This window comes from Puntigrus tetrazona, chromosome 12 (genome assembly GCF_018831695.1).
Source record: "Puntigrus tetrazona isolate hp1 chromosome 12, ASM1883169v1, whole genome shotgun sequence".
Classification (NCBI taxonomy): Eukaryota; Metazoa; Chordata; class Actinopteri; order Cypriniformes; family Cyprinidae; genus Puntigrus; species Puntigrus tetrazona.
Window position 1 is genome coordinate 13,194,049 of NC_056710.1, and position 15,063 is coordinate 13,209,111.

The following is a 15,063-nucleotide window of genomic DNA, read 5'->3' on the forward strand; positions in this document are numbered from 1 at the left end:
GATAAAAAAACATCTGCACAAGCAAGCCAGACACAATTTCTATGCCATGCATCCACTTAGCCAGTCTTTATAACAATAAAATGCTATCCGTCTCAGGATGACAGCCTTTGTTGTTTGATCACACATCTTTTAGAGCATCTAATGGGTTACGATACGTTCAGATAATAACACAGTACTTCCTGGTCACCTGGACCAGCATGAAGAGCCCAACAATAGTGCGAGAACATCAAAACATCAACACAGATCATTTCCTTTCATTCAGCTGTTGTTGTTTTCAACCTTTGTTATACAGGTCTGAGCGTCAAGCTAAAGTTTAGTTTGAGTGACAGCACTTATAAATGCCAATAGCGTCCTCTTGGCTGCTTCTAAGATGGAGAGAAGAGGGAGATCTTTGTTGCACCCGATGAGAGTGGGAAGCTATTTTAAGAAACGGTGCAGGAGCTTTGTTCAAGAGTTTCATTTATCATACAGCTGTCAAACTAAGATCGTTTAAAACTAAATCATGTCTACCCACAGTACCTTTGACATCCTTTGAGAAGACAAAAGGCACAGAATTAATAATGACAGTATAGTAGATGTTTGAAAACACTCATCAGCTCATGTCTGCGCAACTGTTTAAACAAACAATACTAATATAAACAGCGTGTGAAGTACAGGGTTAATGCAGGTTAAAAAAAAATAAAAATTGAGAAAAATAAAGAAAATCTAATAAAGAATGAAATTGAAGGTGGCACATGAATATGCTGTTTAAATATAAATGTCTAGGGAGCATACAATGAGTTGTATTGGCAGCATTTCAAAGTTTTGAGAATTCAACCTCCAACGCATCTTTTCATTACTTTTTAATTAATTTTGCACAAATAATGGCTATGGCTTAAGGCTGGAATAGGTTTGATTACAAACACTAGAATATGAAAATAGCTTTTACTGATAATAATTCTTTCTCAGTATGTTTTTTATATTTTCCAACAATAACAACAACAAAAAAAACCAACAACTATCAAAACATTTTTAAATCAAGACACATTTAATTGATACAGAAAATAAGTCTTGTTTTCTGTGAAACTGATCAAAATTAAATGAGTTTGATGTAAAAAGGAACAAATATTTGCCCATGTGTTTAACTTTATTCAAAATGAAAACTAGCTTTCAAGCCCCATTGACAAATATTTTCTTATTTTTAACAAACACAGTTTCTCAAAATAAATAAATCAATAAATATTTCTATGGAAAACAAGACAAAATACTGAGAAAAGACATACATTTTTAGCAATTCCATTGTGGCATTATGAATTTAAGACTATTTTGTTCTAATTTTAGATCTTCAATTTGTGGAAATAAGACTTCTTAGCCAACTTAATTTCTGTGTGCAAAAGTACAAAAGTTTAATTCAACTAAACTATGCCAAGACTCATGGGATTCGCCAGGAGTATAGCAACAAAGATTTCAAAGTGGAAATAAAATCTAGATTTTAAGCCACATGAAAATTGTCTGAGAGGAGGGAGCAGTCAAGAATAAATGCCCCTCGTATCAGTTTTTAACCAGATGGTGCACATGTGTGAAAAGTCCCTTTTAAGTTAGCCAAATTTCCCAGACAAATATGAAAATTCAGCAATCAGTACCATGTTTTCCATGTGATTGAACATACAATGAGACCGTGTTCCCTCCGGAACATCACAATAACAAAACTTAAATTTGAATAAACCAACAATGACAGAAATCACATACAAAGCTGCCACTGGATAGGTATCCTTATATAGGCTCTACCTCTAAATTACATTTGGAAAGGACAATGCGTCGAGTAACAGATTTGTACCTTTTTTTACCTAAAAAAAGCACATCTACAACAACAATTAGTTAATTTGACATACAAGCACTTGCCCTATTCATACAAATAAATGCCTTTTTAAATACTCACTTGAATCTTCCCTGGCAGTGTTGACACTGGTCCCCGACCCATCCTCGATCACAGACACAAGATCCGTTTACACACCTGCCTGACAGACAGCTCTTCTCGCAGGGCTTAGATGGAGAGCCCTCTGAAATCAGCACCAGGGAGAACATCATACACAGCCATAAATATCTCTGCATGCCCTGCAGTCTCTGTCTGACCAGGAACAGTTCAGGTCTGAGCATCCTCTTCCCAGCATTCATGGTTTAGGGATGCTGCTGCTGCTGTTGTTGAATTAGGTATCAATATCTTAGGGCCTTTCTTCCCTGCTTACTGGTGCCCAGATTGTTTCAATTATAACAGCAGGGGGGATCCGTTCACTTATAGATCATGAAGATTCCTTAAATATGAGCGATCGTTTCCCAAAACGTAAGCGATCGTTTAATTGAAATCCTCCAGATCCGAGCGCGATATGATAAAACGAGCATAAAGACAGGCATATTAAATCATCTGTCTCGCCTCATTGTGTTTATGAACAAGGGCAGGAATTTCCTACGTTACCTCCTGCAGTTACAGGGCTGGAAAATAATTCCCCATAACATTGAAAAAAAACTTTCCTTCCAGAGCATTACCATAACTCAAGCGATGAGATATCGCCAGGCTTTAAGGCATCATATTATTCAGCGGTCTTATTCTGATCCCGTCCGCAGCCATTTTAAAGCGTAAACATTCAGCTGGCTGTCCAAATACACTGCTGGTGTGCTTTAAAAAAGCCTCTAAACCTTGAGCTTTTCGTGGCTAGCGTTCATACGCCACGGGAAAAACGCTAAACGGAGAAGGTTTCGGAGTGAAAAGCATCCTTTATAACCGCAGCAGTCAGTAACACGGATGTTGTTTCTGCTGTTGTCCGTTGCGCTGAGGGATTTGGAAAACCTGAGGAACTATCCGTTATCCGCATATTTTTTCGCTGTTTTTCAGGCTGAGCGTGATGAACTCCTTAACGAAAGCGTAGACGCTCAGTGTATGTAGATATCCTCTTCGTCCCAGTGCGCTGAAACCTCCTCAGTGTGTGAATTTTTGCCCCTTCGACCACCGTTTAAGCACCCATAGTAAGAGCAGCTCGCGCTGGCTGCTCCTCAGGTTGGAGCAAACTCAACACAGAGATGTCCGCGCATGCGCAATGGGAAGAGGCCATATTTAAAGAGACAGCGACCGGTATGTGAGCCCCTGGAATGTCCATTGCAGTGCTTGAGAAGCTGTTAAAGCTTTGTGTGTGCTTTAGAAAGTGTGTGAAAGCTTTTTGGTTGTTGTTTATTTGTTTTGTTTGTTTTCACATCACAACATATTTCAAAACAGTCCAGAATTCTCCATAAATTATACTGATTACAGTAATGTATATACTCACTAAATATCAAGGTTTAATGATCCAGGTTTCAATGATATATTTCAAGACTCTATCTCAAAAATGAACATGAGTATCAAGGTGCATTTCAATACACTATGTGCTGCCAAGGTGAGGCTGAAATACTGTATGATGGTATTGGGTTCACGTACCGGTGTAAAACTTTCATGCTCCTCAAACATATGTGCTTGCTCGATAATTAATATGAAGCAATGATCATTTTGGTTGGTAAGATTTTTTTAAATGTACTTGTGTCATCCTCACCAAGGCTGAATTTATTTGATTAACATACAGTAAAAAATATCATTATTGTGAAACATCATTACAATATAAAATAGCTGCTTTCTGTTTTAATATTTTAAAAACATGTAATGCATCTGAGATCACAAAGCTGAATTTTCAGCAGTTATTAGGCTACTCCAGTTCTCATTGTCACATGATCCTTCAGAAATCCTTCTCATATGTTGATTTGGTGCTCAGGTTACATTCATTATTATCACGGTTGAAAACGATTGCGCTGCATTTTTAAAACCATGATACTTTTTTCAGATCTCTTATATGGATTGAAGGAACACGAGAACAGCATGTATTTTAAGTAATTTTTTTGTAAAAGTATAAAGGTCTTTACTGTCGCATTTACTCAATTGAATGCATCCTTGCTAAATAACAATAGCAAAGTGAAAGTATGCAGTTTGATCTAACGTTCATAGTACAGAAAGCAAACTCTAGGGTGGATCTATTTAAGACCGTAAAAAGTAAAACATATGTTCACACAACAGTAAATCTGCCGGTTGTTATACAGAACGTAATAAAACACTCAATTCACTTGGGAATTTGATACTCTACATGGACAATTAATTGGCTTTGTGATGATTCTCACACCTCACAGACCCGTTTTAGATCACTGCCATCACAACAGCCCCATTCAGTCAGGCACTGAACAGATGAATAAAACCACTGCATTACAGAGCTGAGTTTAGGAATAGAACTGTTTGGTTAAAATACATGGGTGAAGTGTATAAGTGTATCTCCATGCTAAAGAGCAAATTAAAAGTTAAAATAATTATTGCCAATTAAAACTTATATCATACTTTTTTTTTTTTTATTTCATCCATACAGTAAGTGCTCCACATATTCCGTGCCTGCATGGCAGAGGTTTACACAATATTCCAGTCTATGAACATTCCTGTCTCACTTAGAGCTACATTCTTTCATGGCCCACTGGGGAACATGACACTTTCTCCTCAGACCTTCAGGAATGAAAAAATCAAAGCCTCAGGCAACTGCAACTCAGACTCAGTTACTGCGCATGCATGTTCCAGCCTGTCAGAAAGCACATGCGGCATAACTGCCCAATGATGCAGCAGCAGTGACCTGCAGGATAAGACCGTATTGTTGTGTGTAAATCAGAGGTAATTTACAACTCATTCCACTGTGCTTCAGGCACGCCATAAATCCTTCAAGAAGCTAAAGCGCCATAGTGCCCCCAAATGGTAAACATTTAACAATATAGTACAGCTGTACAGTTAGAACACTTGAGTAGGGTGGGTGACGGTGAAAAATGATCAATTACCAAAGCAGAGAACCGCATTCTCTCTATATAATAGTATCTTATTATACAAGAAGGGAGGTTTGTACTTCGTATGATTTCTTTTCTCGTTCTTAAAGCCATTAAAGTACGGGTAGAAACAGAGTCTGGAAGCAGAGGAATTGAATGTGATCTTAATCCCTGGCTAAGAGGGATTAGTATCCAAGTATGCTGATTACGCACATAAAAACAGTATATTCAGTTCGCTAAGAGACCATGATATATTACTTTACATAAATCTTTACATACTGCCTTACGTAAATCTCAGCGTATGACTCAGTGTAATCTAAATCCACCTTTTAATTACATATTTTTTAGTCATGTATTCATCTTGGTTTATGTGTGAATTGTTAAGATTTTGTGTCACTTTTGAAGACACCTTTGCCCTTTAATGGCTATAATTCTTACCAAACCGTCACAGTATCTCTGCAAACTTAACAAGTATTGGGAATTAATACATTTATTTAGCAAGGATGCATTTAATAGATCAACCAACAATGAAGATTTTTTTACATTGTTACAAAAATATTAAAAATGTTGTTTACTTAAGTTTGATTCGTCAAAAACTCTTGAAAAATAAAAATGAAGGAAAAAAGAACTAAACTTATCACAGTTTGCACAAAAACATTATTAATGATAATAGTAAGAAACGTTTTTTAAGCACCAAATCAGCATGTTAATAATTTATGAAGGATCATGTGACACTGAAGACTGGAGTAATGGCTGCTGAAAATTCAGCTTTTCCATCAAAGGAATAATATTTATTTAAACAAATAAATCCAGTCTTGTTAGTTATTATGTAGACTTTAATAAAGACTTCAATAACCCCAAACATAAAACAACAGTGCAATTTATTGCTATTTTCCAATACATGAGTACTGCATTACTCTTTTGTTATGTATTGCTTCTATTACAAAACGTTATGGTTCTTACCTAACATGAAAACAACACGTAAATGACAAGAACATTTACTGACCTGGAGAAAAGAAATTTAATTACATAGGTATTTATTAACAAACAAAATAACTTTTCAAGTATTTTTTTTTTTCATTAAGTGAATTCAGATGCATTAATTCAATTGATGCCACCTGTTTTATCCTCATGGCCATGAAGATGAATACACACGGATGGTAAAGGCCAGATTAAATCGGAGTGGACCAAGCAATTTCCAACAGTTCTCTCACTGCAAATATGATTTGTAAGTTGTTTTATCACCTTTAATCGTTTTGATCTCCATTGTCAACCTCAGATTTAGATGCAATGGACTTATGCTTTGATTTAGCTTTTTTGGCATTCTTTTGCTGCCCCGATGGCTCTGGGCAGGGCTGCAGAGCCTGTGAAATATCGGTCCACGTCCAGCGATCCTCCTTCAATGTGTGCTCGTCCAGGGTGAACTGCCCCTGCTTGGTCCGAGTGAGGTCCTTGATGTGAGCACAGGATGACAGAGCTACCGGGGTACGAGGGTGAAAATTATTATTAGATTATTATATCAGGTAAATTAAATGCAATGTTCAAAATAAATATCCCTAGAATGCTACCTTTTGCAAGATCATCAACCAAGCTTCTGACATAAAACCCACCTCCACACTCAACATCTGTAAATGCAAGAAGCATAAATTAAGAAAAAGATTAACTAAAGTTGTGCAAAATTACAATGGTTTAAGGGGAAAATTTGTATTCTAACATATTTGTTGAAAAAGTACTCACCCTCCAGCCATCCACTATCCACAGATTTAGAGAAATTAAGCATTATATATTTCACTCCCCAATGAATCGTCTGCAGTGAATAGGTGCCGTCAGAATGAGAGTTTAAACAGCTTATAAAAAAAAAAAAGATTGACACTTCAATCCAGACAGGACTTCAGTCCATTAATTAATGTCTTATGACGTGAAAAAGTGGAAACAAAAAATTCTAAACAAATATGTCAGTGAACTTCAAAGTGGGAGGACAACAAGGGTTGTAGATTTTCAACAGAGCATGCATTTTTTTGAAATAAGAGCAAATATTCTGATTAGAAGCAATGGTTTAAAGCTAAAACACCTTAATGATCGACTTGTTTCTTAAAAGCATGCAGCTTTGCACCTCATTAGATGTCAATTGATGGACTGGGTCTCTCATTCTGACGGCACCCCTTCACTCAAAAGGTGAGCCAATGACGCAATGCTAAATTTCTCCAAATCTGTTCCGATGAATAAAACAATCTCATCTACATCTTGATTACCTGAATGTCTCAGCAAGTTTTCATTTTTGTGTGAATTATTTCTTAAACTCCCTCCATACAGTATTTAAAAATGAAATTTATGAAAGAAAAAACATTTATGAACATTTATCATATAACGTTGTTCCAAATTAAGCATATAAATAACGAACCTAAGGTGAAATATGGCGGGCTGAAGTCCTGTAAAGTCAGACTGTACACTGTGACTAGACGTGCAGGTTTAGCCTCAACCTCTTGACCTTGCTTGAGCAGTACAGACATGCGCTGGCCGTCCTTCTTCAGTGCTGAATATCTTTAAATGCAAACGTTAGATTGTCTATGATGTCAAGACTCATAATTCATTTAGGCGTCTATTAAGAGTGTATTGTACATCAAGCAGAACAAATGGACTTACAGAGGCGGAACCTGCATAATTTCACCAGTAAACTGCTTCAGCTTCTCTTCAAAAGCATCTTTTGTGATGTGATCTGGGAAAAACAAGCACTAATCTTTATACACTGACTTCTGTGAAATATCCATTCCCTCATCACAAGAGCAGCCACAAAATTATGATTCTCACCATAACTTTTCTCTTCGACAACATTTCCTGTGACGTCAAGCGTATCAGTTGCTTTGCCTAACTCTCCAACGGCTCTGTATTTCTATCAAAAAGAAACGTTACTGTAATAAAACATGTGGATGGCAAAAATACACAAAAACGTTATGGCCTAGAAAATACTCACCTTTGATCCTGCAAGCATCGTGGTAAGCATCTTTGTTCCTTCACCAATTCCAACCACTGCAAAAAATTAGGTTCAAGTAATATTCTTACATATTTTATACTATATCATATTTTTTTCACATTTTGTTTTATATATAGTATTACATTCCACTTAAGGCAAGACACTACAGGTAAAACTATTGTTTATCCATGCATTTTTATTGAAACAAAATCCCATAAATGCGTTTGAAAATTACAAGGTCATATTGAAATGTTTTCTTAAAAAGAGCTTTTTCTCATTTTTACATATTTAACAGGGGTTTGTATCATCTTTATGGTAAGATGAGTTTTCCAATTAATGTATTGACATTAGATAGTATTTAATTAGCTAGAAAGATAATATAAATAAACAAATGTTTTAAGTACCTTTATTTATCAACTGGGGAAGTAGAGTTATGATGGGTAAATTGTTTCCCTATTCATCTGTCCTGTCTTGTCTTTCTAATTATAATTTCTAGGAGAATGTTGGTAACTTTACCAGTGTTACGGTGTAAATGTTTGTTTGTATATTGTTTATCAATAAATTAAGATACTTGATTACATTACCAAGTACACCAGAAGCATTGCTGTCCAGGGTGCCACCATGGCCAATTTTTAAAGGTTGATTCTTCCTTTTGCGAGGATTGGGATTTGCGACACCTGCCTCTGTGTAAAGATAAACTCGTTACACAACAAAAAGGTATTCTGGAAATTATTATATGAGTGCTTATTTCGGTCTCCAACGCAAAGCACCGACATCTACTGCTAGGAATAAATCTCAAGAGACCCTTAAAAGAACAAAAATTTAAAAAACGCGCCTACCTTTTAAAAGCACCTTCTTCAGTGAGTTTAACACGTCCGCGGAGGTGGGACCCTGCTTCTTATAAATGGCAAATATGCCATTTAAAGACTGCAATTTGGATAGCGAACTGCTCTGTACAGCCATGCTTGTTGCTGTCGGCGCGCGATGATGACGTCATTCACATGCGGGTTTTGTAGTTCTTTCCTGAGTAACCGTTTGTTTGGGTCAGTTTGTTATGATAAGCGCCTCGCATAAAATCACCCTTATTTGTAACTGTAATATTTGATATTTCGAGAGCATTCATTCCTTGCATTCCCCCTAAAATCATTTTGCATGATTAGATCGCGATTATATTTCACTGGTCACTTGATTCTTGCTCCGGTATACAGTTTACAAATGCGGGTCTAGAATCAGTCTCAGATAGCAAATAAATTTGCGATATAAATTAAAACTGATTTTAGATCAGCTGTGGCGGACAACTACATTATTGCTTGCGTGCACAGAGAAAACTGGACATTTTTATAATTTGCTGCTTTCTTATAAAACATGAATTCGTTCTTCGTATTTTACTAACTCGTATAAAATCAAATCCACCAACATAAAAGTATAGCGATACATCATTCAAATCAAAGAGTCGAAGATTAACGTTCACGGTAAAATATTAAACCACACGATGGCGACATTTACCCACAATTACTGACGAAGTATAGACATAGGATAAACAAAAACAATGTGTCGGATGTTTGTTATATTTTCAAATATCAATTAAAGAATAGGGATTATGAATAAGTAGGCCTACTATTATTAGAATAATATTATAGAAAGTAGCCTAGGCTATTATGCAATATTGTGCATAGCCTACTAGAGAGTTTGTTAATTATTATTAATAATATTAATAATAATATTATTATTATGCAATATTTTTAACAAAATGCGAATGAAAGGGTCTAAGGTAATATAAAATATAACAACTTAAAAAGCAACATCCCAAAGTCAGAAAAGCAGTAGTTATTAAAGCAGGAGTGGCTCGTCAAAATAGAACCGCTTCAGCGGTAACTGTAGCCACATACCGTAGCAGTCAGTCTATCGTGCAGGACACGCCCATTGTGGAAGCCTCCGGTTCCCGTTATTCAGTCGCGCTCTGTAGCGATCACTGATGCCGAGCGCCAGAGCTGATCCGCCGCTGATGGACGCAGAGCTCGCACACTTTCTGCTCGTCTGAAGTCAGGAAACTGTATTTTGGATTGAAAGGCACATCGCCGACCACCATCATCTTATTTTCAGGAGGAAATCCACAGTTTTAATACCGCACCATGTCAACAAGAGGTAACAGTGCAGTTTTACGTAGTTTTTAAAAAAAAGGCATTTTCTAATTCGCGAGGACAAACGTCTTATTCGTACTTGCTTAAAAGAGGTCAGTCTATCGGACACGTGTTTCATTCTGCTGAGGATGAAGCCAGAATACATTTAAACTTGAGACGCGATGAGACGTTACTGTCACGACTCTACACCTGTCCTGAAACAGTTGTTTTTGCGTGTATGAAATATACTGCACGCGAGTTAAACTAGTCATGCTACATGCTTTATCGTATAGCGGTAGCCTGTTACAAAAACTGTTAATTAGCCTTTTCTGCTTTTGATGTGTGGGCTATTCAAATTGAATTGTGATTTGTTTTAGATTATTCATAAATTAACATAATTTAAAAAAAAGAAGAAGAAGTAAACTTTGAAGAACACTTTTGGTGAAAGGTCGCCATTCGTGTAATGACATTGCGTAATATCTCACAATTCCTCTTCATTGATTCCTGAAGGTCTGGTTCCAAACTTTCTAATCGATAAAACCGATATTTAATATAGGTCTGTATTCTTTACAGACATCAAGACAACTAAAGGGTTAAATAAAGCAATTACCTCCTTTTCCGAGTTCAAGAAAGGACACGGAGAAGAAACTTGACTAGTGTGTTATTTGCATTGTGTCTTTTCACTGTTGGATGCTCTTCTTTTCATATCAGCGTCACTCGAGATGATGCTATGTATACGCCCACTGAATGTTTCTTCTTATTATTCTTGCTTTGACAGTTCAAATGGTTTCTGGACTTCAATTACAGACTCACCACAACCACTGCAGATGATTTGTGGTGCTGAGTCTATTTAAAGAATCGGGCTACTGCTGCCACGAGCCACAGTCAAAAGCCTGAACATGCTATAATTACAGCATGTGTTCAAAAACTTGTGTCTAAGAATTTTTTTTCCTGAAAAGTGTCGCGATATTATTGATTCGGCTTTTGCGATTTCTAAGCGTGAGACATGCTTTTCTATATTAGCTAGAGAGGCCAGAGCGGATGAATGCCAGTATTACAGAGTAGTGTTTTTTTATAATTATATACTGTAGTTGTTGTCGAGAGTGGTGCTTTTCTTCAAACGGCGCAGTCTTTTTTAATTCAATCTAAATGACAAAAACGGCAACCTAAACTAAAGTAGATGCAGTTCCTTATATAAGTCTGGAGGTTTTTGGTCATAAAATTCCAGCTTCAGACATTTTGGATTGAAATGTGTTTAACTTTTGGTCTTGACTTTGCTTTCAGACCGTTACGTTTTGGTGAAGTCCTGTTCACAGCGCTGTCTACTTCCAAGAGCGAGTCCATATTTTTTTTATTTTTTGGCATAAGTAATAGACTACACTTTGAACTTTGCACTTAAGATAATTCAAGCAAAATAATTCATCAAAATCCAAGGCAAGCTGTCACAGAGGAGATTTTCAAAAAGGACGCATCTCAGTAAATACATACAGTTTGTTACAAAACAATGAATGAAACATCATGCATAAGCAAAACATCTATTTAATAGCAGGATCTGTTGTACCAGCTTTTAACATAAGTGCCACTTCTATTGGGGCATGTTGTCACAAAAAGGTTAATGTGTGTTTTTTGAACTTTTTTCTTGGCCAGTAATAATGGAAATGGTTAATGACTTTTATGTAGCCACGACGTAAAGGTACGTAATTTTAAAACTAAACCCTGAGAAATATTTATTGAAGTAAAACGTGTGACAGCTAGCTCCGTTCTCCTCTAGTCAAAAGAACAAACACTTAAACGCTAGCTGACAGATCTTCTTTACGTTATTCTCAATATCCTCCCCATTGTTCACTCATCTATTCGTGGTGCATTCCTTCTTTCTCTGTGTATCTCCATTTCTTGGACCCAAGATCATTGCCGGCCCCTGGGGAAGCCCAGTTAAAGCTGTCAGCTGAAATCAGTGTGAGAATCTGAAAAGTGAACCGTCTCTAACAACATCCAGCGAGTAGGAACCTCTCAAGACTTGCTTTTCTTTGGGCTTTAGACAGAGCAGTGATACCACTGTTTTCTTTCCCAACAGCCCTCACATATATTCTCCAGGAAACACATCTTTGGGACAGCTCTATCACTTTGACCTTCAGAAATTGGCAGTTTTTTGAGATGGCAAAACAAACTGATGATGGCTCATTACGTTTCTTAAAGGCATAGGTCAGCCGAAAATTCGAATTCTGTCATCATTTACCCAGCCTCGCTATTCCTACTCACGAAAATAATTCTAAGTTACTAAATTACGACTTCTTTCAGAACTGATTAGACTGTGGATTGTAAGCGAGGTGTGCTCTACTTATCACTGTCCCAATTCAGGTCATCCAAGCCCCTGTAAGATATGTCCCTTATCATTGCTTTAAGTGGTTGTCAGACTCTGAGACTTGTCTCTTGACGGGGGTGAGCAGGATGGAGGCCAGAGCGCTTGGAGATTTGCTGCAATAGAACCTACTCTGTTTGACATGGCTTTTCTTTAGAGACACGGAAACACAATCACTTTACTCCAACGGAATGACACATCATAATTCCTGCTGTCCAGCTCAATGCTGCGCTTTCTTTGTATCCCGCTTAGTCACTTGGGTTTAGTCAGAGTTGTGTTTGCTGGGTAAATAGTTTGAATCATTCCTGCACATAGCTTCAACACAGTCAATTAAGCTAAATAACAGGATCCGGCAAATAACTGTGTTAGAATATACTGAATTTGTGATGTTAGGTGATGCCGCTGTTTATTGATGCAAAAGGTGTTTCAAGAGGAGTTTATGATTAAGTAATTTAATATTTTTGAAACATTGCATATTGTAACGTTGTATTTTTGCTTCACTAGCAAAAAGCTGAAAATAGTCCAAAAACAAAGCAGGAAAACGCCGCTATTTTTGAAAATACTTTTCAAATTCATCTGAGGTCTCTGGGTCTGGCGTTAGCACTTTTAGCTGCAGCTTCGCATAGATCGTTGAATCTGATAAGACCATTAGCATCCGGCTTAAAAATGAGCGAAAAGTGTTGATATTTAAACTCTTATACGCATTACGCACTACATAATGAGCTGACGAGTTGAATCGGGTATGTTAGATGAGGGAGACAGTACTGCGGTGCTCCTATACAGTTTGCAAAACCATTTAATTTCTGCGTTAAATGTGACTCATATATATAACAAATGCCTACAAACACAATGTTAAGGCAACATTTATTACATTTTTGGTAGCTTTATGACTTAACTGATGACATATCAACAACATTGCATGCTTGTAGCTTCTTTCCCGCTTTGATTGAAATGACACAGGCTTCAGCATGGACTGGAACAGAGCACTCTCTATGAACACAGTACCGTTCTGCTTGGCCACAAAGCAAGGAACTTGTTTTGTTCTTGAATCTCCGTCTGGTTTGTGCGAATGACTGAGTAATAAAAGCAGTTGTTTCTTTCATTTTTGAATGAATTAGTGGTTTTGAATGCATCAGTTGAGTAAATGATTCAATGACTCAATTAAAAGCAGCCATTTGTCACTACTTAGTGCGCAATAACGTAACCTGCTAGTCTCATTAATGTCACACACCCACACTCTGTCTAAAATGTGCAAAAAACAAGCCAAATGTAAAAGTTTAAAAATTGGTTCTTTAAGAAGTCTTAATGCTACGCGTAGTCTTTGAACTGTGCAAGACGCTGACCTTTAGCCGCCGGCTTTGCTTCTTTGTGTGGACTTGGTGGTGATCTGCACTACAGACCTGCCACCGTTAGGATGACATGGGGAAGTCGAGCATGCTTGCTGATTGCTGGGGTTTCAGCCTCATGAAAGCCACAGGGCTTTAGTTGTTGTTCCAAGCTTAATTAAGCTTGATCCCACCAGGAAGCTGCCCCTCTGCCTCTCTCTGTTCCCAAGCTGCCCTCAACCAGCCAAGCCCGGACCCACTACATTCCTATAACTAGGATGTCACTTCTCTTTGGATGAGCTGGTCAAGTGGAGAGGGGGAAGGGATGATGGAGGAACCAGTGGCAGGACTTGAACCTGCAATTCTGTGTTATGTCACCAAGTTAAACTCTTTGAACCCATGTATGACTCGTACTTTTTCCTCTTTTTTTCTGTGTCCCCCGTTCTACTTCAGTGGTTTGGTGAGGCACATATTGTTTAGAAGTTTCATGGAGATCCTGTATGAAGTCACATCAGTGGATCGGCTCTCCCTGAAACAATGGCAGGAGCTGGGCAGGAGCCAGAGGAATGAGAGTTAGAAACATTTCCATGTGTTCTGTTCAGTGGGTTTTGTTTTAGACGTGTTTTACACCGCCTTACACTTATAAGATAACATCGGTTTGAATTAATCCAGAGCTCATTTATCAGTGGAGACAGACATCTCCAAAAACCTACTACTACCCTATTAAAAAAAACACCAGCAGTTTTATAAATAATTCTAAGAGAAAAGACAGCACAAGATGTTCTATAGAAATGCAAGAGGTCATACAGGGTAACTGTTGCATATTTCCCCATTCCATTTAATTTTGTTTCGGGTACACACAAATGATACATATATATCACTTACAGTGGGTCCAACCTATAAGACACCCAAAATGCTTTAATATTTATCTCACCTTTAATACAAAAAATAATCATTACATTACAGGTTGTTATGCAAAAGGAGTATTATTTGAAAATTATCCAGTGAGCATCTGACCTCTTTAATAATGGACTTTAAATGGGAAAAAAACTACTTAATGTAGTCCTGCTTAATGTATGTACAATGCACACTATGCAATTGCACACTAACACTCTATCACACACATATGTATATATATAAATATACCTTGCAGGTGTGTGAGCACCAGATGGAGGCCATCATTCTGATTCCAGCTGACCACACACTCCTGAGCTCTATATTCCCTGTGGGCAGCTGATTCTGTGCTTCTGCACAAAAAAAAAAATCGCCTTCCTGACGAATGCTTCATCTGTGCTCAGCTCCAGAGCCACTCGAGAGTCTACAGAATAAATGCTTAGCTTCAATTGGGAATTTATCTTAACGTGTATTTGGCAAAATGTTTCAGGCCACGTTCTCCTGATGCCTGGTTCATGTCAAAGCCAGTTTGCTTTCCTTAGT

The 15,063-nt window shown here is 37.4% G+C and overlaps 3 protein-coding genes across 3 annotated transcripts in view; 1 reads left to right on the forward strand and 2 right to left on the reverse strand.

Annotated features, from left to right (window-relative positions):
* The window catches only part of atrnl1b (attractin-like 1b), an 83,276-nt gene extending 80,239 nt beyond the window's left edge, over nucleotides 1–3,037 (reverse strand). The window contains exon 1 of the mRNA XM_043253691.1: nucleotides 1,919–3,037. Coding sequence (XP_043109626.1) covers nucleotides 1,919–2,154 — 236 coding nt within the window. The 5' untranslated portion in view covers nucleotides 2,155–3,037. The remainder of the gene's footprint in view (nucleotides 1–1,918) is intronic.
* Nucleotides 3,038–5,715: 2,678 nt separating this feature from the next.
* On the reverse strand, nucleotides 5,716–8,822 carry trub1 (TruB pseudouridine (psi) synthase family member 1). Its single transcript, XM_043253229.1, has 8 exons — nucleotides 8,662–8,822; nucleotides 8,407–8,505; nucleotides 7,823–7,878; nucleotides 7,660–7,741; nucleotides 7,495–7,567; nucleotides 7,253–7,392; nucleotides 6,420–6,476; nucleotides 5,716–6,328 (listed from the first exon to the last, which is right to left on the reverse strand). Exons 1-8 carry the CDS (start codon nucleotides 8,783–8,785, stop codon nucleotides 6,099–6,101), a joined length of 861 nt encoding a protein of 286 aa, XP_043109164.1. The 5' UTR covers nucleotides 8,786–8,822; the 3' UTR covers nucleotides 5,716–6,098.
* A 911-nt stretch (nucleotides 8,823–9,733) lies between these two features.
* ablim1b (actin binding LIM protein 1b) overlaps nucleotides 9,734–15,063 on the forward strand; it is a 64,840-nt gene continuing 59,510 nt past the window's right edge. The window contains exon 1 of the mRNA XM_043253574.1: nucleotides 9,734–9,967. Within this exon, the coding sequence (XP_043109509.1) occupies nucleotides 9,955–9,967 (13 nt within the window). The 5' untranslated portion in view covers nucleotides 9,734–9,954. The remainder of the gene's footprint in view (nucleotides 9,968–15,063) is intronic.

What these genes read in the sequence shown, in the direction of transcription:
- trub1 (XM_043253229.1), bottom strand. Translation starts at nt 8,785, where the DNA reads ATGGCTGTACAGAGCAGTTCGCTATCCAAATTGCAGTCTTTAAATGGC. An exon ending in CAATGCTTCTGGTGTACTTG is followed by an intron (nt 7,879 to 8,406) that starts GTAATGTAATCA and finishes AATTTTTTGCAG; the next exon opens with TGGTTGGAATTGGTGAAGGA. An exon ending in CGATGCTTGCAGGATCAAAG is followed by an intron (nt 7,742 to 7,822) that starts GTGAGTATTTTC and finishes TCTTTTTGATAG; the next exon opens with AAATACAGAGCCGTTGGAGA.